At 47.8% G+C, this 24,460-nt stretch overlaps 2 protein-coding genes across 3 annotated transcripts; one reads left to right on the top strand and one right to left on the bottom strand.

Annotated features, from left to right (window-relative positions):
- Window positions 1-1,107: 1,107 nt before the first annotated feature.
- Window positions 1,108-8,943, bottom strand: TOR1AIP2 (torsin 1A interacting protein 2). 2 transcript variants are annotated; one of them, XM_040073400.2, is made up of 6 exons: window positions 8,804-8,943; window positions 7,806-8,006; window positions 5,860-6,189; window positions 5,429-5,743; window positions 4,911-5,075; window positions 1,108-4,118 (listed from the first exon to the last, which is right to left on the bottom strand). In XM_040073400.2, exons 2-6 carry the CDS (start codon window positions 7,837-7,839, stop codon window positions 3,358-3,360), a joined length of 1,605 nt encoding a protein of 534 aa, XP_039929334.1. In that variant the 5' UTR covers window positions 7,840-8,006; window positions 8,804-8,943; the 3' UTR covers window positions 1,108-3,357. The 2 variants fall into 2 exon arrangements, with proteins under 2 accessions (XP_039929334.1, XP_039929335.1); XM_040073401.2 differs by having other exon boundaries at window positions 4,977-5,075.
- Window positions 8,944-12,559: 3,616 nt separating this feature from the next.
- On the top strand, window positions 12,560-23,409 carry LOC120756609 (torsin-1A-interacting protein 1-like). The gene is made up of 6 exons (XM_040073151.1): window positions 12,560-12,929; window positions 13,153-13,221; window positions 16,119-16,220; window positions 17,064-17,123; window positions 19,644-19,703; window positions 20,784-23,409. The coding sequence occupies exons 1-6, from the start codon at window positions 12,560-12,562 to the stop codon at window positions 21,575-21,577; spliced, it is 1,455 nt and encodes a 484-aa protein (XP_039929085.1). The 3' UTR covers window positions 21,578-23,409.
- The last annotated feature ends 1,051 nt before the right edge of the window (window positions 23,410-24,460 follow it).

Genomic DNA, 24,460 nt, shown 5'->3' with positions numbered 1-24,460 from the left:
TGTGGAGCTGCAGGAAGGTCTGAGCTCACAGAGGTTAAAGCTCAGCAGGAGAGATGTGGCTGAACCGGGTTCACTGCACTGGGCAGCACTGCTTGGGCCACTCGGCTTTAACAGCTGAGGGTGACAAAGTGACATCGGCTCGCAGGACAGCAGCACATCCACAGGGATAAGCAGCGCTGATTTTGTGGTGGAGCAGTCCAGGCTGGCCTTCCAGGACTGGTTTTGCCCCTCAGTTGTGCTCCTGTGTAATTTCCAAGGTGATTTTTAGGATTGTGGAGCACCTGGTTGCAACACATCCTTCCCTGCAGAACTGCTACTGCAAAGATTGGGACTCAAAAAAAACAAACCCACAAGTGCACTCTGAGTTTGTTCAGCTGCTCCCTTTGGACTCGCTTTTGGATTCACGTGCAAGACTTTTAAAAGCAGCCAGGTTTTCGCATCCAGCGTTGCTGTACCTGGGGACACTGGATTTTCATGTAAATCTTCGGTGTAGGACCAGATCTTGTCCTCTGGCATCAAACAGGAGATGGGAGTTCTTTACTTCTGGCAATCAATCACACGGGCATCTACGCGAAGGCAGGTGCCATTGTTAGGAGTATGGTTGTCAGGGGACTGAATAAAATCCAAACTAACAGGGTAAATCCTCTTTTCCAGACCCCTCTCTGTTTAGGCTAGAGCTGGGCAAAATAATTCATCACAAGAGTAAAAGTTTGTGTGTGCTGAAGTGGTGGAATATCAAGTGGAACCGATCTGCTGAAATGAGAAATATTTGCTTTTCGTTTTCTAAAACATTTCAGTTGTCAGTGGATTTCAGTTTCATTTATTATCCATTAAGTATTATGCAAACCCCAGGGTATTTCAGGCTGGGTCGAATCCAGCAGCTCTTTGGGGGTTTGTTTTTAATTTTGCGTCAGTTGAAAAAGCTGCAAATATTTGCCCCAAACAACTGAGAAAAATGTTGTTTAGAGTTTTTCCAGGAAAAGCAAATATTCACTTTGTTTGCACAGCTACAGCCCTGACCTAAATAAAACTTTGCCTAATTGATGATCTCTTTAGCCTAATGAATATTGCTAAGAAGAAAGAATGGAATACAGTCAGATTCCAGTCTCACTTTGCTGGCTTCTTTCACAACCTCACCATTTATTTTTAAATAGAAATCCTGTTCCAGAAGCAAGCAGATATTTGTCTTTAAAAGGCCATAAAAATATCTCTGTATTGGAAGAACCCAGGTGGGTGACACTTCCAGCAATGGGGAGTTGCCTTTGCATACCTGGGTTATGCATTGCAAACACAGTGTGCAAAACAGAGATTAAAATACAGATTTCCATCAAAATATTGGCATAGCATGATTAACGCTCCGCTGGTTCGGACACCAACACCCACACTTAACCCTGCAGAGCAGGATACAGGGTTTTCTCTCACCAAAGTAGTGTACAGCAATAGAAAAGAGGGAGAGGAGGAAGCAGCCTGTATCTGGTATCAAACCGTGCCCTGGGCTCCAGCAGGTGGTTCTCGCATTTAGCCCAGTGTTTAGCACGGTTAAAACCCCTCTGTGGTCTTGTCTTCACATCCCCAACCAACCAAAAAGCCTGTTCTTTGGCCAGAACATGAACAAATAACTGTGGTATAACCTTTCCTCTTCCTTCAACCCCCGCCTCCTCCAAGTGAAGGGCCACCAATCTCCTGAGCCAGGTCAAGGCACGCGGCAGGGGGAAAGAAGAGACAGGCTGTGGTTTTTAGGGCGCAGGGCTGCGCCTCCCCGAGCCCTTGCTGGGGCAGATCAGCAAGGCACTGTTGGCAGGAGATCCATCCAACACCAGGGTCCAGCTGGTGTAGGGAGCACCCTGACGTGCAGCTGCTAAAAACACCGTGGCGGTGTGGATTTGTTCCTGTTTGGACACAGAGCCCGGTTCTGCAAGGCCTCGGCCTGGGCTGCTGCTGTGGAAATGAGCCATGATCTGTGCAGCCTCCTTCTGCATAGGCACATGGGGCTGGCACCTGGGGCTGCCCCTTGGGTTATAACAAATGCTGTAACCTGCACCTGTCCTTCAGGTGTGCCTGAGCTGGCTGCTCTGCCCCACAGCACCTGCAAAAACACAGTGCCGGGGGGAACCACAGTGTTTCCAGGACTTGGGTTTCTCCTCCTAGGGTGCAGAAAAGGAGGAATGGACGGAAACTAACCCGCTTTGTCAAGGATTTTTAGTGTTAATGGCAGAGATTTTGTCTCGACCGGCTAACCCAGCTCTGCTCCTACTTGCTTTGACAGATGCCAGAGCTCCATCTGCCTGGCAGGGAGGCAAATGTACCCTTGGAGGGCAAGGATCCGGTGTGCTACCCTGCATGGTTTGAAATATCAAGGTATGATCTACATCCATCAATAGAAGTCACCTGGGGAGAGGCTGGCAGACAAGCTTCCAGCCCTGCACACGGATCAGAGATCCAGGTGAAGAGCAATCTGTTGTGTGGGACCAAAGCATCAGCCTGAGGAGAGAGCTGCAGCCCTTCCGTGGCAAAGGGATTGAGTGGGCCTGTTTTAGAGAGAGGTAGCATTATATTACATTGTATTATTCATCTTTTTACCTGTGTAATCCCTTGAGGCTTCACTATCAGGGTGACAGCAACAGTTTCACTGCTCTCTGGTTCTGGAGCTTGCTCTCTGGCACGTGGGATCCCCTGATGGGATCCCTGCCATTAGCGTAGAGTTCAAGTGCTGGCAACCTCAAATTTCTTGTAACTGATGTTTAGGGGATCTCTGAATTGCAGGTTTGTTTGAGGATCTGGGCTTTGCCTGGTGCCAATCAGGCTGTGCAAGTGGGATTCCACCGGGACTGACTGGTCACTCCCTTGACTGGCAAACTGCTTTTCTTTTTTTCTTTTTGAAGCATGCCTTCAAAATGTTGGGCTTTGAGGAATTTTATCTTTCTGTGTTCTAGCAGCCCCCTGGATAAAGTATCTTGTGAGACTGATGTACATAACTTTAGCAAGCTGAGGGAGAGATGAAAGAGCTGCCGAATCACAGCATCTTTCTGTCGTACTTGTCGTGAACATTATTTGTCTATTTCTCAATAGAAACGCTACCTGCAAGGTCCCGTTTTCCCTCCTGCCCCCCCACACGCTGATGTTCTCCTGGGGAACTCCAAAATCCCCCCTGCTCCCATCTGCCAGAAGGGAGCGTGTGTATCACCTCCAGGACTCAGCTGCCCAAATGTCCTGGATCAACTTGTACCTGTCAAACTCTTCCCAGGAACCCCCAAGAAACAAACTGAAGAGAAGTAACGCCGGTTATGCCTCCGCCTGTACCAGAGCCAGCCAGGACCATCTTTCCAACCCTCCTCGGGGCTCTGGCCACCTCTGTCCCTAGGGTTTGGCGTAGCAGCCCCCCTCCTCGATGGCCTGCACCGGGTGTATGGGCAGGACCAGGTGGGAGATGCGGCTCCACAGCCCGCTCAGCTTGTCCGAGTCCATGCGGTCGTAGGAGCTGGGGGTCTTGGTGCTGGTGAACTTGGCCCAGAGGAAGTCCCGGACCCTCTCCTCCACCTGCTGGAGGCTGACGTGGCTCTCCAGCGCGTCCTCCTCCAGCAGCACCGTCAGCAGCAGGGCCACGTCCTTGAAGGCGGCGCTCTCGTGGTCGCAGTACTTGTAGAAGATGAGGGTGGCCCCGGCGGGCAGCAGCTCGAAGCGGTGGATCACCGCGGCTCGGCCCCCGGCCTGGAAGGCCGAGCTCAGCTCCGAGTCCACCTCCAGCTTGGCGCGGTCGCTGTGGAGCCCGGCTTTGTCCCTGCCGTCGATCTGCACCGTGCTGCCGTGCACGGCGGCCGAGTAGGAGTCGGCCACGCGGGCGCTGAGGCAGCGCAGGGTCCGCTCGCCGCCGCGGGCCGCCGTGAGGATGACGACGGCCGGCTGCGTGTGCTGGGACGCGTTCAGGTGCTTGCGCAGGAACTTGCGCCCGCGGAGCCACAGGTGGGGGCTCTGGCCCGGAAACCTGTGCTGCAGCTGGTCGAACTGGGACAGGAATGCCTCCACCGTGGGGTTCTTGCGGGGCTGCTGGGAGCTGGAGGTGGGGCTGCAGAAGCAGAATATGCAGAAGCCGAGCACTGCGAGGCCCACGATGAACAGCCCTGTTCGACAGGGGAGAGACACGAGACGGGAACAGGAGTCAGTCCCCAGTGACCTGCAGTGACAGGCGGGAAAGTGGCTACAGCGGAGAGTTCTCCCCTCTCAGACCCGGCCCCCTGCACTAGGAAAGTGGAGCAAGTTGGCCAGGAAAGGTGAAGGGGCTGCTGGCTCTGCGCTGTGAGACTCCCACTCCAATACACCGGGTGAGGGGGCTGCAGCTCCAGGGATGAGGGTAAGGTTACAGCACCGTGCAAAACTTCCTGAGGAAATTGCAGCTGCCCAGAAGCTTTCTTCTTCCCCCTCCTCTGTTTTCTTTAGAGTTTGTGTCTGTTCAGAGCACCACATATGGAGGTGTCTGACCCCGGTAAAGTGCTGCGTTCCCTGCCCTCCTCCATGCCATGAGTGAACAAAGGCCACAGAAAACACGAGGCAGCAAGGTCCAGACACAGTGGCTCATGTCCCTCTCCATGGCAAAGCAGGGTCTCTTTCTAACAGAGATATGTGTTGATGTGTCGATCAGCATCACTGTTCCTGCTCAGAGCCCTACAACAGAGCAGGGCTGGGGAGGGGGACCCTCAGCACAAGCAGCCCCCCAGACCTCCCAGGACACCCCAGCGCACTCACAGCATGATCACCACAATATGCCAGCTTTAGAGGCTGAAGAGCTGGAGGGGAAGCTGCCACTATAGGCTCAAATTGAACCTGTATTTAAGGGGATGTTTTTTTCTCACAAACCCTCAGAAGAGGCTGTGAAAGGCCCCGAGAGAGAAGAGTAATTAAATGTGCTTCATTACTTGCTCCTGGAGGATCAGTGCCTTCTGGTCGATGAATAACATGCAAGGGAAGCTTCTTTTCCTCACCTTTCCACAGGAGGGACTCTTTGGCCTTCTCCTGCTCTGTGTTTTGGGTGGTGATGTTCTGCAGGGAAGACAGAGTCTCTGGGTTTGGGGCTGTGTCTCCTGCAGCAAGAGAAAAGAAATGTGCCACTCACTGCTGAGGGAACAGGTAAGTGGAGCTGCAGCAAGCAAGGCACTAGAAGTGAACAGTGCTTTGGGTTAATACTGCCCCGAGGCTTGGCTCTCTCCTCTTGGGCTGGCCAAGGAGAAAGACAATGCAGAGTGCAGTGTGGCTTCACGCCTTTCAAAGCATGACAGGAGCCAAAGGAGAGAGAAAGAGAGAAGCCAATTAATTTCTTATACCTTCCTTCCTGCTTGACTCCAGGAAAGCGACAACGGCTACTAAAGATCTCACCCAACTCGCCCACGGGAAGTGTAGGAAGCGGAAGAGCAGCAGTGCGCAGCCACCAGCTCACCTTTTGGTCTTTTCCTTAATGTGCCCTGGGACTCGCTCTCCTGTGTTTCTTGCTCTCTGGGTGCCTCTGGCTCCCAGTCTGGGAGAGTGGTACTGCTGCTCTTCTCTGCCAAGAGGCCCCTGGGGACATCTTCCACGCCAGTCACATCCAAATGTGCCATTTCACTGTCAGAGCTCCGTGCCTTGCTTGTTGATGAGGCACCTTCCTCTGCCTTGCAGAGGCTTTCACACTGCCCACTTGCCTCCTGGTGCTCCCAGGCTTCCTGGTGGACAAGGCTGTCCCCTTTGCTTTCCACATTCTCAGGGCCCAGCCCAGCTGTGGGGAATAAAATTCACAGACCTACACTTAGTCTCTTTTAGCCCAAGAACCAACAACTCTTTCTCCTGCTCTGCCTCCTCTAAGGCAAGGCCCAAGGGTGGGGAGAGACTCACCTTCATCCAAGTCCTCTTTCTCCAGGGATCTTTGTGAAACACCTTCTCTTGTCTTGTCAGACTCTTCTGGCAATACTTCAGTTTCCTGGGCAGCTCTCTCCTCTAGTGTGGGACCAGCTGAACCCAACAGTGTTGTCTCTCTCCCCTCAGCAGCTGGTTCACACACTGCAGAGTCCTCCTCTGGTTTGCAGGGTGTCTCAGGTGACCTGCTTGTCACTTGGTGCCCAAGTGCTTCCTGGGTGGCCTCTTGGTGCTCAGGTGTTTCCTGGGTGGGCTCCTGGTGCCCAGGAAGCTCTGCTGTGCTCCCCACCTCACCCTGGGCTGGTCCAGCTGTTGGGATCAGAATTCACAAGCCCAGTGAGCCACACAGGAGTCAAAAATGCCCAGTGCTTTACCACCACCCATACAACTGTTCTGGCACCGCAGAAACATTTAGCTCCAGTGAGATGGGAGAGAACAGAGTGACCAGAAGTGAGAAAATTCTTGGCTTGAGATCCAGACAGCTGAGTGAAGGGAAGCAGGGAATCAGGATGCAAAGGCAATCGCTCACTACCTCCTGCAAGCAGACTGATGCCACGCCAGTCTCCCAGCAATGGCCACCTCGGAAGCCATCCCCTTCTCCCTTTCTTCCTGTGCCCCAGTTTTTGTTGCTGAGCATGCTGCTATATTGTATTTAACAACCCTCTTCCCACCTTGGGTACCTGCCCAATCTTCTGCCCACCCCAGGGGCAGAAAGCCTTGATGCTGTGTCAGCACTATTCAGCAATAGCCAAAACACTGCTCTGTTTTCAGCTTTTTTTTTCTCCAAACCCACAAATCCAAACCATAGGACTTGGAGCTGCCATGCTAAAGCTAACTCAATCCCAGCTTATGTCCTAGGTGGGATGGGCAGGCAATTCCTTCCTTAAGTGGTAGGATATGTTACCACATCTTCCACAGATAGTGGGTTTTCACAGATACCAATGGATTCAGACAGTTCCTAAGGCTGTTCTTGAGGACAGTTATGCCAATGCACTTCAAGCATCTGTCTGAATGTAGATGACAATTCTGCTCATGCTCAGTCTCTGTTTCTGTCCTGGAGCTGCCCTCCCAAAGAGCTATGGCAACATCTAATTAGAAACAAACACTGGAGCATAATTCAATAGAGAGATTCTGCGACTGAACAGCATTTGCGACACATTCCGACTCTTACAGAATCAAAGTACAGCTCAAATTTCAGATACTGTTTGTGAAATATTGCTTATGAATGATCAAGCACTACAGTGACATAAATGATTACGCTGTAATTAGAATAAACACTGATTAAAAGGGCAAGGAACTCCCTTCTAATTTGAAAAGAGAAAAAAAGCTGCTGTTCACTTGTCAGAACATGATTTTTACATTCTTTGTTGCTGATTATTACAGTAACACTTCTGACTGTCTAGGATAGACCTGAGCTGGTGATGCATCACTGTATCACTGACACACTCCTAGGTACTAGTCATAGTAAGGCTCCCACAGAATCTAAGGACAAGGTAACGTGAGGAAACTTGGATATATCCTGCTGTTCAAGCTGGACACAAACTACTCCTTGCCCTGCCTCTTCCAGAGTTTTTCCAACCACGGGTGGTGGGAAACTGGCTTATTATTTAAGCATCTGAGGATGGGAAGCACCAGGATGTAGGGAAGAAAGCTCTTCCAGTCTGCATCTCTCTCTTCAACATTCCTTGTGCTGCCATCTTGAGATACAGCGTCTAAACCTGTCGCAGACCGGAATCGAAAACCGAAAGTAACTTGTTCATCTTTCACCTTTTAAAACATGACGGCAACTTGCTTTCCTTGACTTGGAAAAGATGGGATTCTTTTACTGGTTTATTTTCCTTTTGCACAGGTTTCCCACGTTGCTGCTGGAAACTTGCAGCAAAGGGATTTTCCTAGCAGACGGAGTAAGCCTAGGATTCACTTACCTCCAGGCAGATCCACGCTTGGATTCCCTTCCATTTTCCTTTTCCCCTGGAGCTGTGGCTTCTGCAGTGTCTGGTTTCACTTTCTCCGACGTTCATACGGAGCTGTATGTCCCTGCTGTTCGAGAGGCTGACCAAGTCCTACCGCCTTCACAGACACCATCCCGTCCTGGTCCGGGCAATTCCACCTACACGCCCACAAACCTGATAAGCAGAAACACAGGAGCCGTGATTCACGGTGGAGGAGACTCCTCCTCCACGATCCCCAAGGTGAAAATGGGCGGATTGTCGCCCATAACCATGAACCTTCAGCCCGTGGGCTGTCAGCTGTTTCGCTTCCCGTCAGTCCAGGGGTTAATGCGAACCGCATTTATCCTGGGACATGCCGGGGGGTGAGGCGCTGCTGTCTCACCGCGAAGGACTCAGCCGCGCTCCCGGACGGCGGGCCCGGAGCGTGGGCTTCGGCGGGCTGCTTTTGGGCACCGGGCAGCTGGCAGGCAGGCCGACACGGAGCGATGAGCCCGCTGCTCCCGCACTCCCACCCGCCTGCCTCCGGCGTGTGGGATGGATGCCGCAGAACCACCCCGCCTGGCCGGAGCCGCAGCCTGAGCCCTGCACCCCTCCGGAGATGATTCCCCGCCGCCTAAAGCTCTTTGGGACGGGGCACAGACGGAGCCGGGGCTCACCGGTGTGATGACCCAGCTGATGCCGTTCCCAAGCACAAGTAAGGCGGAGTGGAAAACTCCCAAGAAACTTTCCCCGCCGGAGAGCGGTCCGTGCGATTTTCTGCACAGAAGTCTCCAGCCCAGGCTCCTCAGCAGCTTTTCGGCACAGAGGAACACCTCAGCCCCCAGCACCGTCCCCAACGCGCCCTTTGGGGTGCGGGGGTGCAGTCGCTGCCCTCTGCCGCCCGGCTCTCGTCCCTCCCCTCCCTGTGTCCCGACGCCGGCGCTCCAGCAGGAGAAGGAAGTCCGCAGAACAAAGTGGAGCCGGACGCTTACCCAGGCAGGCTCGGAGCCGGTCAGGGCGGCGATCGGGAGCAAAGGAGTGGCGAGAGGAGGCCAGCGCTGGCCTTTCCCCTTGCCCTCCGTCCCACAGGCCCTCCGGCGGCAGGACACCAGCGAGTCCTCCGCTGGAAACGTGACGGTGAACTCTGCCCTTCCCTGGCTCCGGGCTGCCTGCTGGGAGCTGTAGTTTTCCTTCCCACAGTCATTCTCGGGAGCCTCCAGGAAACAGTAATTTCCTTTTGTGTTTCCGCGACTCCGTGGTTGTGCGCTTTTTTCCAGGCCCGCTGCGTGACTGGCGGCTTCCTGCATTCAGTAACAGTGCTGCGGGTGGAAGCAAGGAAACCAGAGTGAGGAGGGAACTGGTTTGAGAGTCGATTCTGGAAAAGTTCTACAGGAAGAGCAACCCAAACACGTAGGCAGCAAAGCCCGGACTCTGGAAATGTCATGTTGCCAGGTGCAGGGAGGCTGGGCAAGATGTGAAATGGAGGGTCTTCAGCATCAGCCTGGAGGGAAAGGGATGTGGAGCCCACCCAGTGTCCCCTGAAGTGGCCCAGAGACTGTGAAGGGGGGAAAGGTCTGAGCCCCTGGCCTCGTCTAGGTAAGGGTTTCCAAAAAAAATTCTGCTCTGACTTGTGGTGCTTGCACTGTGGCACATATAGGCATGGGGATGTTCCAACCCCTTCCCTATTCTCCCTGCCCAGGACACATTTCATGGAAGGCAGCAGCATGGAGCTTGCCAGGGGAGAGTGAGACGTTAATTTTGAGGAACTAAGGATTTTTTAGGAAAGTTAAGATAATAAGTTGCTGAATTAGCTGAAGTAGATAGGTAATCTTTGTTCGCAGTTAACAGAAGCCGGATCTTAGATAAGCTACCCCGGATCTTGTAACTCATTTCTTGTCAGGTTTATGTTTATGTAGTTGTCCTTGTCATGAAAAACAAAATGTGGTAAATAAGACATAAGATAGCTGCAGATTTCCTGCTTAAAGGACCCATTGAACACAGGAAACTGTAAGTTCTACCAAGGAATCATTTGTCACGAATGCATTGAAAAGGTAGAAGGGTCAGGACAAGGAAGACTCATCTTACTTCCTCATTTTAGGTGACCCCTCCCCAAAATAGACCCCCGACTCATTTTAAGAAACAAAGTACCCATGCTTAATAGCCTTTTTGCCAATTAGCATACGAAGCGAGGAATGGGAGGTGACAGGGGTATGAATATGCATTTGTATTTTGGATATTCAACACTTTTGTAAATAAAAGACTTTGTAATTACCTGTGAATTTCGCAGTGCAAATTAGGGAAATATCCCGCGTGCTGCCCGGCCGTAATAAACATACACTTTCTAACTTTAAACTGTTAGAGAGTTTTTGTCCGTCACAGTTGGGTATCGATACTAGATCAATACCCATATTTCTTTAATAAATCACTTGCACAGTGGCACATATAGGCATGGGGATGTTCCAACCCCTTCCCTATTCTCCCTGCCCAGGACACATTTCATGGAAGGCAGCAGCATGGAGCTTGTCAGGGGAGAGGCAGCAGCACAAGGAGCGGCAGAACAGAGACAGCAATGCCCCTGGAACGCAGCTCGCTGCCTTTGCGCCAGCATCCCTGGAGGAGCCCAGCAGCAAGGGGCTGAGACAAAACACAGGGAAAGGCATCTGAAACAGCGCTGGAAAGGAGCAGGCACGGAGCGGTTGGGACTCCTCAGTCTGGGGGGCAGAGGGCTGAAAAGGAGGGATTGCACTAATGTGTTTGCTTTGTTTCAATTTGAATAAATCCCCTCCTTACTAGCACTGGAGGCACTTGTAAAACAGGTAAGAGTTTGGGATCAAATGGGAAGAAAAAGATACTTCTTTATGCTGTATGGAGGAACCCTTACTGGCCCAGGGAGCACAGAGGCAGTGTCAGAGGGGTCAATAAAATGTGTGTGCCGCGTTGCCTGGGGGTGTCAGCATGTGCACAGCCATCAATAATGACACTGCTCTTGTCAGGAAGGTGATGAGGTGAGGTGTGCTGGCCACTGCACCTTCTTTCTGACAGTGGCTTCCTCTGTCACCCACAGAGCCTGGGAGGGAACAGTGGCAGGCTCAGCACATTCCCTTGTCATGACCAACCTCTCACCAGGTGCAGCAGAGGCTGTAAAACCAGGAGAATGGAAAAGCAGGAAGGAAAACGTCACCACTGCTGATCCAGGAAGGACAAAGTCACCTTGAGGGACTTTCATGAAAATCCAAATATTTTCTTTCCCTCTGTCCCTAAAATCATCCAGTCCCTTCAACACAGTAGCTGTTTGGGGCTGAGGGGCCACCCTTTGCACAGAAGCACAGGTGTCACGAAACCAGTGGCAAGTGTGTGACAAAATCAGGGGGTCAGCCTCTCCGGGTTGAGAAACTGGTTCCCAAAAAGTTGTTTGGCAGGAAAATTAACTGGCCTAGGGCATGAAGTCATCACATAGCAGTTACAAAAAAGGATTGTGGCATTGTTATGTTGATTTTTTTTTTTTTTTCTTTCCTGAGTGGTATTTGCTACACCCTCTTTTATTTTTGTTTTAGAAAACAATGCTCTATGTGTGTGTTCTGCTTTTAGGACTGAAAAGAATGACGATATTTACTGCAGGAGGTATGTATAACTTATCTCACAAATATCCACCTGCTTTTGGGTGAAACTGCAACATTTACGGTGTGCTAGTAAAGAAATTAATAATATTTTTGTTTTGAAATCTTTGTACAGAGAAGACAGGCACAGGAGTGGAGGCTGAATGGCACTTCCTTCCTGTTGGATTGCACAGGAGTGCCAGACTCTTTTCAGTGACAGGACAAGGAGCAATGGCCATAAACTAAAAGACGGGAAGCTTCACCTCAACATGAGGAAGAATTTCTTTTCATTGAGGGTGGCAGAGCACCGGGAAAGGCTGCCCAGGGAGGGTGTGGAGTTTGCTGGAGGCATTCCAAACCCATCTGGAGGTGTTCCTGTGTCACCTGCTTCAGGTGACCCTGCCTTGGCAGGCGTGTTGGACTAGATGATCTCCAGAAACCCCTTCGAACCACAACAATTTTGTGGTTCTGTGAATTTGTAAAAGGGTCTCTATTTGCTTAGCAACTCATTTCCAAGGTGGTCTTGAGCTGCCGGGGAGGGAGTCTAGAGGAGATCTTGTAGTCCCATCAAATTGCATCTTGAAAACCTCCAGTTACAGGAACTCTACCGCACACCCGAGTAAAAATGCTTCATCAAGAATGCAATCAAATGCATTTTTAAATCCCTCTTTACCAGTAATGGATCTGAACAAACAGGTAAGGAAAGTGAAATGCCTAGTGAGATATTCCAGATCTGATTAACCAAAATGATTCCCACACTAAGCAACAGAGTAGTGCAAAGTTATCAGTGCCAGAGGATCTCACGTCCCTCGAAGTACCTCTGGGTTTCCTCCCTCTGCTCTTCAGTCGCTATTTGTGCTTAGTTATAGGGGGGTTTTGCCCTCGAGAAGTGCAAACCCGGCCTCGTTCCGCTACGATCGGGTCGCAGATAGAAAACAACCGGGTGGGGAGCGGAGGCGCCGGGCCCGGGCTGCCCTCAGGGGCCTCCCCCGCGGGGCCCCGCCGGCCTGGGGGGGCCGCGGCCGTCCCGCATTTTTTTCACTGGGGGGCAGCAGCCGCCGGACGGGCGTTCCCCGGGCTCCTCCCGCCGGGCCCGATCCCCATCCCGGTGCCGGTGCCTGCCCCGCGGGCGGCTCGGGCGGTGCCGGGGCCATGGCGGAGCGGCCGCGGTACCACGTGACGCCGCGGCGGCCGCTCCGCGCGCGGGCGGAAGCGGCGGGCGCGGGTCCCGCCCCGCGGGAAGTGAGGCCCGCGGAGCCGCCCCCGCCGCCGCGGGAAGGCGGCAGCTGCAGGCCCGGGCAGGCGACGGGCGGACGGGGAAGGGGCCGAGGCAGGGGACGGGGCCGGGGCAGGCGGCGCGGCGCGGCAGCGGGCGAAATGGTGGGCAGCGGCGATGACGAGGCGCCTCCGCCGGACGGCCCCGGGCTGAAGCGGCGGCGGAAGAGCCCCCGGCTGGCGGCGGCGCGGCCGGAGGAGCCCGGGGACGAGGTGGACGGCGCGGCCCAGCGCGGCGCGCTGCAGGGTGAGCGGCGCGGGCGGGCGCAGCGGGCCGCGGTGGATCCTGCGGTTGAGGGCGCGGCAGGGCGGCGCAAAGTGGGGCGGGCGGGCGCCGCGCGGTTCCCCTCCGGGGGTGTTGGGACGGGACCGCGGCTCCCGGTGAGTCTGGTGCTCTAGGCTGTCGGGCCTGGGTCCGGTGGGCTTGGACTGAGTTGCCGGCTGTGCCCCTCACCCGTTTCTCGTTTCAGCGGACGAGCATCACTTTGGGACCCCAGACTCCCTGACGCGGCCCCCTATAAAAGCGTACAGATCGCCAGGTAGGCTCCAGCAACCAGAGCTCACGGTCCGCACCGCGGCCACGGGGGCTGGAATGCCCCAAACTTGGGGAAATGTGGTTCATTGGGGTCCAGCTCCTTGGCAGGTGTTAGCGTGGCTCTGGCACACAGGTGAGGAAATCCCGCTGTGGCTTTTATCCCATACACGAGGGATGGAAGAAGAAGCGATTCTCTAAAGGATCGCTGCACGCAGGGCTCGCTGAAACTCTCAGGTGGCTGTTTTTCCTAGTGCATCACTTTGAACAGTGTTTTACCACAGCGTTCAAATTTTACTGACACTGCTTGGTTTTGAAAGGCAGGATTTAAATAAGGTATCCTGAGCTGCAGACATCAGTCCCTCGATGGCTGAGCTCCCTGCAGGGAGCAGCATTGCTTATGAGGAAATGCATAACTGGGGCTTGTCCTTCCTTTGGAACACCAAGCTTGCTCCTGGACACTGGGCTGGACTGGCTGCCGTGCTAGCACTGTGTGGCACCTACTTGTTGCTTTAGTTGATGAAACCTGTATCTTTCTCAAAACTATAGAAACGTGCTAACTCTGTGCAACACAGTCATGTGGCTTTAGCCTGTCATTCTGCCAGGAAATGAATAAATTATACTTCCCTTTTACTCTATTTTGGAGTGTATACATTGTCAGTGTTTGGCAGTGCTCAGGGATGAGTTGGGCTAGCCTGGGACTGTTCTCCATTCCCATCTGTGTTTTTGTCACCAAGAGCTGGCTGCCTGTATTCTCCTCTAGAAGCAGAATTTCCAGGAGGCATGGAAAAAAAAAATCTTATCTTGAGGAAGGAAGAGCAAGGTTATGAGTATTTCATTAGGCAAGTACAGAGGTTTGTCTGTGAAAAAAGCTCTTGCTCCCACATGGTGGCTAACAGGGTATAATAGGCTTAGTGTTTCAAACGTGGCTGTACTGCTCCAGGAGGTGCAGCTGAGGGTTGGTTGGGTTTTTAATTAGCTGTCTCTAAAAATGAGGCTCTTCTCCCCCCATACCCTCCCCAGCTCTTAACAGCTGTATTGGATTATAGGCACAACAGGTGTAAAAGTATAAGAGACTCTGTTTATATAGAAGCAGAGGATTAGTTGTCCCCCTGGCTGTAGATGTCCAGTATTGTGCTTTTCTTGCGGAGTTTAAGGGTTGGGCTGTGAGGCAGGGGAATAAGCAGGCTGGGTTGTTGGGGTAGCATAATTGTCCTGCTTCCCTGAGAACAGAATGGAAGCAAAACCACACCTTGAGAAACTGGTTCCCAGCTTCTACTAAGAAGTTTTAAATACAGGTTAGGCAACTTGCTTGGGGAGCTGAAAAGCTTTAAGAAGAGCTTGCAGAGTTTTAAGAGCCTAAGAAGCCTTGAATCAGGCAGCTTCTAGATGGGTGAGCTGCAGATACATGCTAGCAATCTCCGTGGAAGTTGTCTTATATTGACGTTTCTTTTCTACAACTTCTAGGAAGTCTTTGAGACACAAAGAGTAGTGATTGATGCCAAGAAGGGGAGAGGAATTAAGAGTAGAGACTGCCTGAGTAGCCCTCTTTAGATTCATAGATCTTTTTGGTCTTCTGGTTACAGTTACTAGAGAGATTGTCCTTGGAAAACCTCTGTACATAGTGAAATACTATGCAGATGTGGTTTGACATTCCTGAAAATAAGGTAATTTGGTGGGTAGCTTTGTGGGAAATCAGTCACTTATCAGCTTTTTAAGATGAATTTAAAACATAGGGCCCCATTAAGGGTGTGCAAATACTTTACTGTTGAACCTGTGACTTACCATGATTTAAAACTTACAACTTTTTACTAATTTTTTGTGGTTTGGACGGGTCTGGTGGTTTTGTTTTTCTCCTTCGTATGTTTGACATACACTGGTGTGCTGAAACTGCCAGAACACATTAGAAAAAGGCTGTTTTCTTTGCTGAAGTAAAATTACTAAACACTAGGTGGCAAGCTGTGCATTGCCCTTGGCACATGGCAAAAGAGCTACAGAAACACATTAAACCCCAGCAGAACCCTGGGCTGCTTAAAGAGCAAAAGGGCCCAGAGTGAATGTTAGAAAAAACTTTGAAATTGTATTCTTCCCTTTGCTATTTGCTCTGCTGATGCTTCATAGCTGTGCTCCGATCTCTGTTCCTCAACTGTTCCATAGCTTTTTTTAATCTATACATGAGCTTTTACCAACCCCTTGATTCTGGGATTGCACTTTATCCTTTCCTGCTTTTGTTTTCCCAGCCCTGAGTTTTGCTCAGTGACCTCTGATACTCCAGAGGGCTTTACTCTTTCTAGCCAGTGACACAAACTAAGCTGGGTTTCACAGCTGAATGCCTCTGTAATTTGGCAAACAGCTGAAAGATGTTAGTTTAGATTCTTCCCAGCTCCCTGAGGGGTGAAATTAGGTTGCTGTTATGGATTAGGAGCGAAGGATGGCTTGGACTCCATTAAAAGGGAGTTTATTTTCTGTATTTGCTTCTGTCTCTTTTCCCCTCGGCCCAGTGCTTCATAAGACAGCACAATTATTGTTTGTAAGTTGAGTGTCCAAGGCTGTGGGAAAAACTCTCTATACTCCCATGGCGTTTACACTGAACCCCCTAAGTGTAAGGAATTTCTTGGCTCCTGGTAGTCATGCTTTTAAGCCAAGAACTCCTAAAAATTGATTTTTTTTTTTTTAAAGAAGTGTGTGGTGGTGTAGACAGCTGCATTTCTAGTGAACTCAAAATTACCATAAGCATTTCAAGTCCTAGTTGCTTTTTGCTGCGTTTTAAGAGAGTAACTTTTGAGAGTTCACGACTTGGAAAATCACTGATTTAGATCATGGATGTTCAAAAATGACAACTTGGTCCTTCAGATTTATGATGTTGCCCATCTTCTTTTTGTTCCTTTTTTTTGTTCCTGACAGGTGGTACTACAGTTTACTTTGAAGAGAATCCAGTAAAGGAAAATGCAAAGGCTTGTGACAGTAACGAAACTGAGAAACCAAACATTTATACACCATTAAAAGGTAACAGCTTTTATGAGTATTTTTCCATGGTGTAACAGATGATTGCTTAAATCCATTAAAATGACAGTCATTCAGTTCTGTTAGAAAAGGGGGAGTTTTTGAGCTGAAAAATCTGAATGGATGGAAATTTTTTTTTAAAAAAAATAAAGTTTCAATGCATATTCCTGCCTGAGCCAAAGTAGAACTGATTATAATATGATGATAATCTGCTTGGGTGAAAAACCTTAAAGTTCAAGAAAAGGCAGATTTCAACTTTGATAAATACCCAGCTGTGTGGGTTTTGAAAAGCAAAACAAAAAGAAGAGTAATATCATACCTGCTTCAAAAAGCTTAGGAGAGTGGATCTTTAATTGCCCCAGGCAAAGAAAATTCAAACTGTTCTTTTCCTAAAAAAGGTGAGTTCTCTTTGACTTTGCCAGGGGGAATGACTACACCAAGGGATTTCAGGGTGAGGGAGCGCTTTGCTCAGAGATTTTTCTTGATGTGTATTACAGAAGCAGTGGGGAGGTACAATGAGGAAAAAATGGGATCATTTTTAGCCACACAAGGAAGTTACGTGTCTTTTTAAAAGAAAGCATAAGAAGAATGATTTGTCACATTGGCAAAAGCAGGTTGAAGGGCCAAATTAAGCCCTTTCTAATAGAAAACAGTAGCTTTCTCCAGCTCGGAGGGGTCCCAGAGGCTGTTCATGTGCTGGCAGGCTTGGTCTGGCAGTACCCCATATCCTCCTGCCCTAATAGGCTTTGAGGATTTCCTAGAAGGAGCTAAAAGCATGAATGGCTGGTCTGTCTTACTGTGACCTCTGATGTGGTAACAGTTCTTCCATTTGTGCTTTGGTTTCAGAAATAAAGGCTGACTTCCTTGAGAAAAATCAAGAGTGCTACTCGACTTCTGCACCACAGAGTAAGTAAAACAAGGGAACCTAGTCTTTCCCTGTCATTAGATGAAAAGGACAGAGTTATTTTCTTTTCCTCTGCTTCTGGTTTTTCTTGTACCCTGGGACACTGTCAGGGAAGATGGACAGGCACTCAGGAGGCAGATTCAAATGGAAGCTGGAGAAAGCAGCACATTCCAGTCAGCGCCTTTCTATGAGGTTATTCAGCTTGCTGACCACAGAAAATGCTCCACTTTCTCTTTTACTTTTCTTTTTGGAATTGACTTATGGGACAGTAAGTGGAGGAGAGGCATTGTGGATGTAAGCTGGGACGGGGAACAGAACCTTCACCTTTTGGTGGCAGTGAATGTTAGTTTGTACATGAACCTTCCCTTTCATCCTTTCCCTGAGAAGGGGTGGCTTGCTGTGATCTAATTACTTGTTCCATACTCCTGGAAAGAGGAGCAGCATTTTTCTTTGCTGGCAAAATCCAGTCTGCGCATATAATAGCCAGCTCCCGGTGTTTCAGACTTTTGGGTTTGTTTTTTGTGAGCTGTTTTTTTTGGGGGGGGGGTTGTTGTTTTGGTTTGGTTTTTTTTGGAAGAGTAATTGAAAGAAGAAGAAAAAGGAATGGTCTGAATTCTTAGTAAAAATCTTGGTGCTTGTTTCTAACCTCAACAGGTATAGGTATAGATACACGAAGTTTTGTAAAGCAGATTTCAGTCTGAAGAACCTGCAGGGGTTGCTTGGGTTTTTGTTTCGTTTTGGTTTGTTTGTTTGATTGTTTGTTTGTTTTAAATCATGGTGCCTTCAGGAAGAGAAGCTCATCTTGTGGTAGCTGCACACCTGTGAAATGCCTTTGAAAAATTATTTGATGCAGGGAGTTCTCTCTTGTCTGGTACTTTTTTACTTTTCTGTGCCATTCCAGGTACTGCAGGAGTGATTAGTTGTGTGTTGGGTGAAGAACTTTGGAAGAGCTCTTAAAACTCTTGAAATATTTCAGGTGTCTACAGAAGTTAGACTTTTTGAATTAAGCAAGACCAAATTTACTGGGCCTTTGTGCAAACTGTGTTGTAAATAAGGCACAATTCTTAGGCAGAGTAAGATCTGGTTTCAGAATGTTTATTGAATTATTTTTTCCTTTAGTGTATGAGTTACAGCTGTCACCCAAATATGAAACCTATCTGTGCAAACAGCTGCATTCTGATTCTGTTCTACAGAATCAAGGTGATTTTGAGCTGTTAACTCAAATCTAACTTGTAGAAGACTGAGATAAACCTAGCCAGTGACAAGCTCCATGGCTGTGCCCTTTTGGGGGGGGTAGGGGTTGAAATTACAGAATAGGGCAGTTCATTAAGCCAGTTAAGCCCCAGCTTAAACCAGAGCTGCTTTTAGCACCTTCTGTGATTACATTCATACAGAAACAAGGTTATAGAGTTTATTTCAGTGTCTTTAAATAACTACTGCAGGGTGTTTTTGTTCAGTTTATTCTCAATAGTGCCATTGACAGTGTCCTGATTTGGTTACATATTATTAAAGAGCCTTCAGCTTTGAACCAGTTGCTCTAGTTCACAAGGAGACATAAATTCTCCTGGTTTTTTAATTAACATGCTAAATGCAGAAAACATGCTGACCAAAAATTGCACAGTATATGTTCATACTGGTTTCTTGGGAAAGTTGTTCGTAACGCTTTATGGATAATACCTCTTGTGCTTTGCTGTCTGAGCCCATTTAAATAGACCAAAAGTATATTTTGAAGTTGAAAGCTTGCATTTTGCTTTAAAAGCAGAGTTCATCCCAAGAAACTGACTACTGATAAAGCAGGCCTCCAACCCAAGCTACGTGGAGAGGGAAAATAAGACCATGCATTTAACATATTGCTTTGTTTTTTCTATCTATGTCTTGCATTATATTGTTTTATCTAGTGTGTCCATTAATTAGGTTTCCATTTTTACGCCTCTCAAATTCTTGAGCAAAATTAGGAAACTTAACTGGGACATGGGATCCTTGTGCAGAAAATAACAGATTGTTAAATCTCTTCCATTTTATCACCCTGTACTTGAAATTGAGTTTTATTTGCATAATTCTTCAAGAGTTGAAAGTCTTTGGGGGGTGATCTGTGGCACACTGGGGACTTGCGCTTTCTGGGTGAGATTGTCAGGATGGTTTGGGAAGTGGCATTTGGCAAAGAGCAGAGATGGAGATTTGCCCTGACAGTTGAGTGAGACTTCTCAGGCTGGTCAGTGTGGTGGAGGTGTCACTTTGCTTGTTCAAGATGATTCTGTTGAGCACGAGAGAAGAGAACTGAAAACCCTGAACTTGACACAGCCCCACCTGGGATAAGGTGACAGCCTCACTTTTGCTCTGAATTAGCGGGACTGTGTTTGCTTCAGCAGGGTATTTTGTGGAATTTTGTTTGTAAAAGCAGAACTGGGAACAGCTTTTCGTTGAAAATAATGCCATTTGGTGATTTCAACTCCCTTCTGGAAGATTGGTCATAATTGTTGTCTTTGTGCTCTTCTCATCTTCCTTTCTCAATCTCTGAACAGGCGGAAGTAAATCTCGGTATCAGTCCAGTACAGCGAAGCAGTCGCAGCCCTTGGCCAAAAGTAAGACTTCTGCTTTCACTTCTGTTTCATGCTTGTGTAACATTTAACCATTTTCATGCCTTTCCAAATATTTCAGTTCCTGGGAGTTGGTGTTAAGCTGAGGGGCCTTGCCAGAACAGATGATTTGCTTGCTAGGACATGTCATCAGCATGAAGGAAGGAAGGGTGTTGTATAATGAGTAACATTTTCACCTGAACTTGAGCTCTTTCATTTGTAATGTTTACGAGATTAAAACTGAGGCAGGGCTCGTGGTGGTGTTATTTAACCATTGTTGGGTTGCTGGCCTGATAGAAGTTAGGGTGTAAAAAGGTAACAAAAGGAATGCAGTTCTTCCTGTTTCCAGGAAGATTGGTGTATTTTGTCACTCATTTTACTGGGAACAGAATCGAGCCTTTTGCTTGCAGTACGTGAAGCAAGTGTTAATTTGTTCCAAATCAAAATATCTGATATTTGATGTGCACTGAATATTTGAAACCAAATCAAAGTATCTGATATTAGATGTGCACTGTTTGCTGTGTGTACTTTGTGAAGCTCACTGATCCAAAGGCCACAACGTTTTCTGATAGCACTGACCACCAGTGTTTGAGATGCAAAAATTGCTGTAGGAGCTATTTTTATCCTCACAGGAACAGGAAAGAGAAATGACACAGAAACATTCTGGTGCAGCCAGGTTTTCTATAGGATCTTTTCTGCAGACCATAATGGTAGGAAAAGTGTTGACCTTTTTCAGAACCCTTTTAAGCTCTTAGTTTGGATTTTATTAAGTTGAATGGAATATTGATGAACTTTAGGAGCTCTTTTTCATCGGAAGGTCTAATTTAGTCTCAGTCAATCTGGGAACATGTAAAAATGGTTTTTTTTTTTTAATGCTGTCCCTTCACAAAGTGACTTAAGTTCAAAACTGTGTGTGGTTTGTTTTTGTTTTTTTTTAACTAGATCATCTTCTCTGTGTTTTTCAACTACTGTACCAGTATTGAGAATGGGATGGTTTCACTGTTTCTTCTTATTTTCCTTTCACTTTTTGACTTCTGATGCCTTCTAAAACATTGTTTTCTTCTTGTTTGCTCCCTCTCCCTATAGATGAGGGTAAATCGCAGGATGGATTTCACAAGATGTGGACTTTGTTACTGGTTCTGTTAATTAGTGTCCCATTGCTTTATGTCCTGTGGAGTGGAATCCAAGATGGAACCTCCCCAAGGAGAGATGCTGAAATCCTGCAAGAGTTTCGGGCCCGGATGAAGAAACTTAAAAACACTTACCAAAGTCAGGACCCCAACCTGTGGAGAAGAGCCCACGCCTCCCTGGAGAAACGTCTCAACTCCTCCCACGTGCACCTGGAGCCGGCTATCCTGCTGCTCACAGCTGGCCAGGAAGCTGAGAAGGCCCTGAGGTGTCTGAGCAACGAGATTGCCGATGCTTTTGCCTCGTCCCAGAATGCCACTACCATCAGCATCAACGGGGCAGACAAGGCTGTGCGGGACAGTGATGCCGTCAAGCTGGAGGTGGACACAGAGCTCAGCTCTGGCTTCAGTGGAGGCAAGAAGGTGGCAGTGGTGCATCGATTTGAGTCGCTGCCTGCAGGCTCCACCTTAATCTTTTACAAGTACTGTGACCACGAGAACGCAGCGTTTAAGGACGTGGCCCTCCTGCTGACGGTTCTCCTGGACGAGCAGTCGTTGAGAAAGAGCCTCACCTTTCAAGAAGTGGAGGAGAAAGTCCGGGATTTCCTCTGGGCAAAGTTCACCAGTTCAGATGTTCCTAGTTCTTACAATGGCATGGACACAGATAAGCTGAGTGGACTGTGGAGCCGGATATCTCATCTTGTGTTGCCTGTTTGGCCTGAAAAGGGCCTCCCTCTGGAGGGATGCACATAAAAGTTGCTGGAGAGCACTTGGGGAAGGAGGAAGACACAAAATGTGCGGTGCAAGGCAGAACAGGGAAGAACGTAGTGTGGCTGCTGAGCTCAGGCAGCAGCAAACCGGTCCTTTCTGTGCAGAGACTTTCCACCAACTGGCAGGGTTCTGCCAAAGTAACTGGGACTTCTCTGAGTCAACTACAGAGTGTAAGCAAGGAACTTGGTGGTTGCTGGTGAATTGTATTCAGTGATGCATTCAGCCTTGGTGTCCTGGAGCTGGACTTTGCTGTGCATCAGTGCAGAGTCACTCATCTGCCTCTGAACCTGTGTTGAAGCACTGTTGGCGTTGCTGTGAGGATCCTTCTCAGGTGGTGCATAATGCTGGTATCACATTTGACAAGGTAACAATGTAAAACCATCACCTTCATCTCCCAGGATCGCTTACTTTTCTTCTAACATAAGAAATTAACTGAAAATTATGATAAAGTGATGTGAGTCTAAGCACAATCTTCTTCCTGATCCGTTGGATCGCAGCATAGATGTCAGCTATCTCTGGTCACTTGGAGAGGTGGCAAAATTGCTTGAAAGATCTGTGACCCAGAGAGAACCTTTCAGCAAGCATTTCTTCCTTCAATGAGCCTGCCCCAAACAGTTCTGGAGAAAGAGAAAAGCTGAGGTACAAAGGTTGCCTGAAGTCAGTAGTACTCATGTCAGTTAATTCCTCAGTACCTCTTTGCCTGGCTGCTTGCAGGAGTTTTCTACTCTTCTCCAAAGTTTTGTGAGTTGTAAAATTTGGATGGAAATGATAAAATGTCATCCCCGTGTACATACGATCTCCTTTCCAAACAAAACTTTAGGAAGACATAGGTTATTTCTCATTTTACTAAGATAATTATTTTTGCATTCAGAGAATCTATTTATTTGTGGTACTTGATATCCTAAAAAAAAAAAAAAAAAACTTTTCTTCTTGTATCTGTGTATAGCTGGCTGCTTGCTGTATAAATTTCTAGCAAAGAACAGATTTGCAGAGCATGCTTTTAAAATGTTTTTTAGTCTCTCATGTCAAGAATTCCTCACACCAGATTAAAAACAAGTACCTGTTTCTACTGTTAAGTACTTCATGTAAAAAAAAAAATAAAATAAAGAGAATAGCAGCACAAAAAATAAAATAAAGAGAATAGCAGCACTTCCATTTCATTGCTGTTGATTCATGCTCTGAGCTATTGGTCCATGTCCATTTGGTTTTATTGAGTATGAAGGAACGTGTGAAGATGCTCTCAAATTAGTAGGATGTTTTCTTGTAACAGCTGAGAGGTTTGGCCCATCCTTCATTCACTAGTCCTTTGAACTGTCCTGTTGCAAAAAAAAAAAAAAAAAAAAATTCTTTTCAACCAGGAAAACGTGTTGAGAAGCTGGAGCTTCGGCCTTCTTTGTGCATGGCAAGGTTGGGGGCCCTTAAGTGGAGCTGACCAAAACCTCCTGAAGTATAAAAAAAGCAGAGTTTGGGAGACACAGAGCTATGGTCACTTAAGCCAGAGGTGGATTTTTTCCAACTATTGAGAGCCAGCAATGGATAATGCTTCCTATGTTAATGGGCAGAAATAAAAACAGTAACAAGACATGGAAGTGCTGTTGTTCTGGATGTTTAATAGCTCAGGAAGGAAAAGATGGCATTTACATTTTGAACATTTCACTGGACAAATGTTTTTTATTGAAAAAACAACTGTGACTTATTTTCAAATGTGTCCTCATAGCATATTTGTTTGTATATTATGTAAACTATTTTAGTAATGATTCAAAATAAACACACTTGTTTGTTTTATAAAGCTGTTCTAAGACTTGCCCATTGAATTTTAAGTGGTCAGACTTTTTTTTTCCTCATGTTTAAATTGCTCATTTCACCTTTGACCAACTACAGCTGCCTAAAATACAACCTTTTGCAAAATTTAAAACTTTTAAGAAACTTGAGTGGAGTGGTAGATACTGGGATGCAGATGCATGTATTTCATACTATCAGGGCTTTCGTCTAACAGGGAAGGTTTCAGGAAATGGCTGTGAATTGTCTTTAATTTTGTGTTCTTGTACTAATTCCCCAGTTCTGATTTCAGCTGGAACTAACGATAAGATATGGTTCACTTGTTTCATTAGCCCAATACAAGAGTCAGCAGCTGACAAAAGGGATGACTTCATTCTTGTTCCACTCCTAGCTGCACGTTCTGTACCTTTGGTGTTGCAAGTCCTCTGTGAACTGACTGGAGGGACAATCTTACTGAAAAGTTACTGGAAAAAAATTACCAGAACTGGCCACCACAAAACAAAAGCAAAAAAAGAATTACAAAGTTGTTATATGAAGACATGAGATTCCACACACATACAAATAAAACATGTCTAACTAAGGTTGTTTTCTGTCTCTAAAACTTCTCTTCCTTGTAGGTATCAAAGAGCTATATTCCTGATTTAACAGAAAATAGGAAGGTCTGGAAACTAAAGACTTAATGTTGTGCTAGCCAAAGGAAAGTAACTTTTCTTTTTGCTGTTGTGAACTGTATGGAAAGCCTACAAGGGTGTATTTCCAAATATATAGTGCTGCTTAGTCTGAAAAAGGTGAAAAACAAGATGGTATAGTCAGTTCCCCATTCCATAGGAGGGGGAGAGGCTCAGGATTAGAAGACTCTTCCTGCTCTTGAAGCAGCAGGTCCTTCTGTAGCTTTTTGTGGGTTTGTCCTTAAAAGGCTCTCATTAAATATCCACAGGAACTTAATGCAGATCTCATTAAGCAACTCCTACTCAGCCAGAGGTGAAGAGTAATGTCTGTCTGTGTTCCTCACAGGCAGCTGATTACTATCCTCCTTGTATAATTATTTCGTTGCCTGGGGCAAATGGAGTCATTTGATGTTTTCCA

The sequence above is a fragment of the Hirundo rustica genome, chromosome 9, assembly GCF_015227805.2.
Source record: "Hirundo rustica isolate bHirRus1 chromosome 9, bHirRus1.pri.v3, whole genome shotgun sequence".
Lineage (NCBI taxonomy): Eukaryota > Metazoa > Chordata > Aves > Passeriformes > Hirundinidae > Hirundo > Hirundo rustica.
Note: the sequence above shows the minus strand (reverse complement) of the source record. Positions and strands in the feature narration are given on the sequence as shown.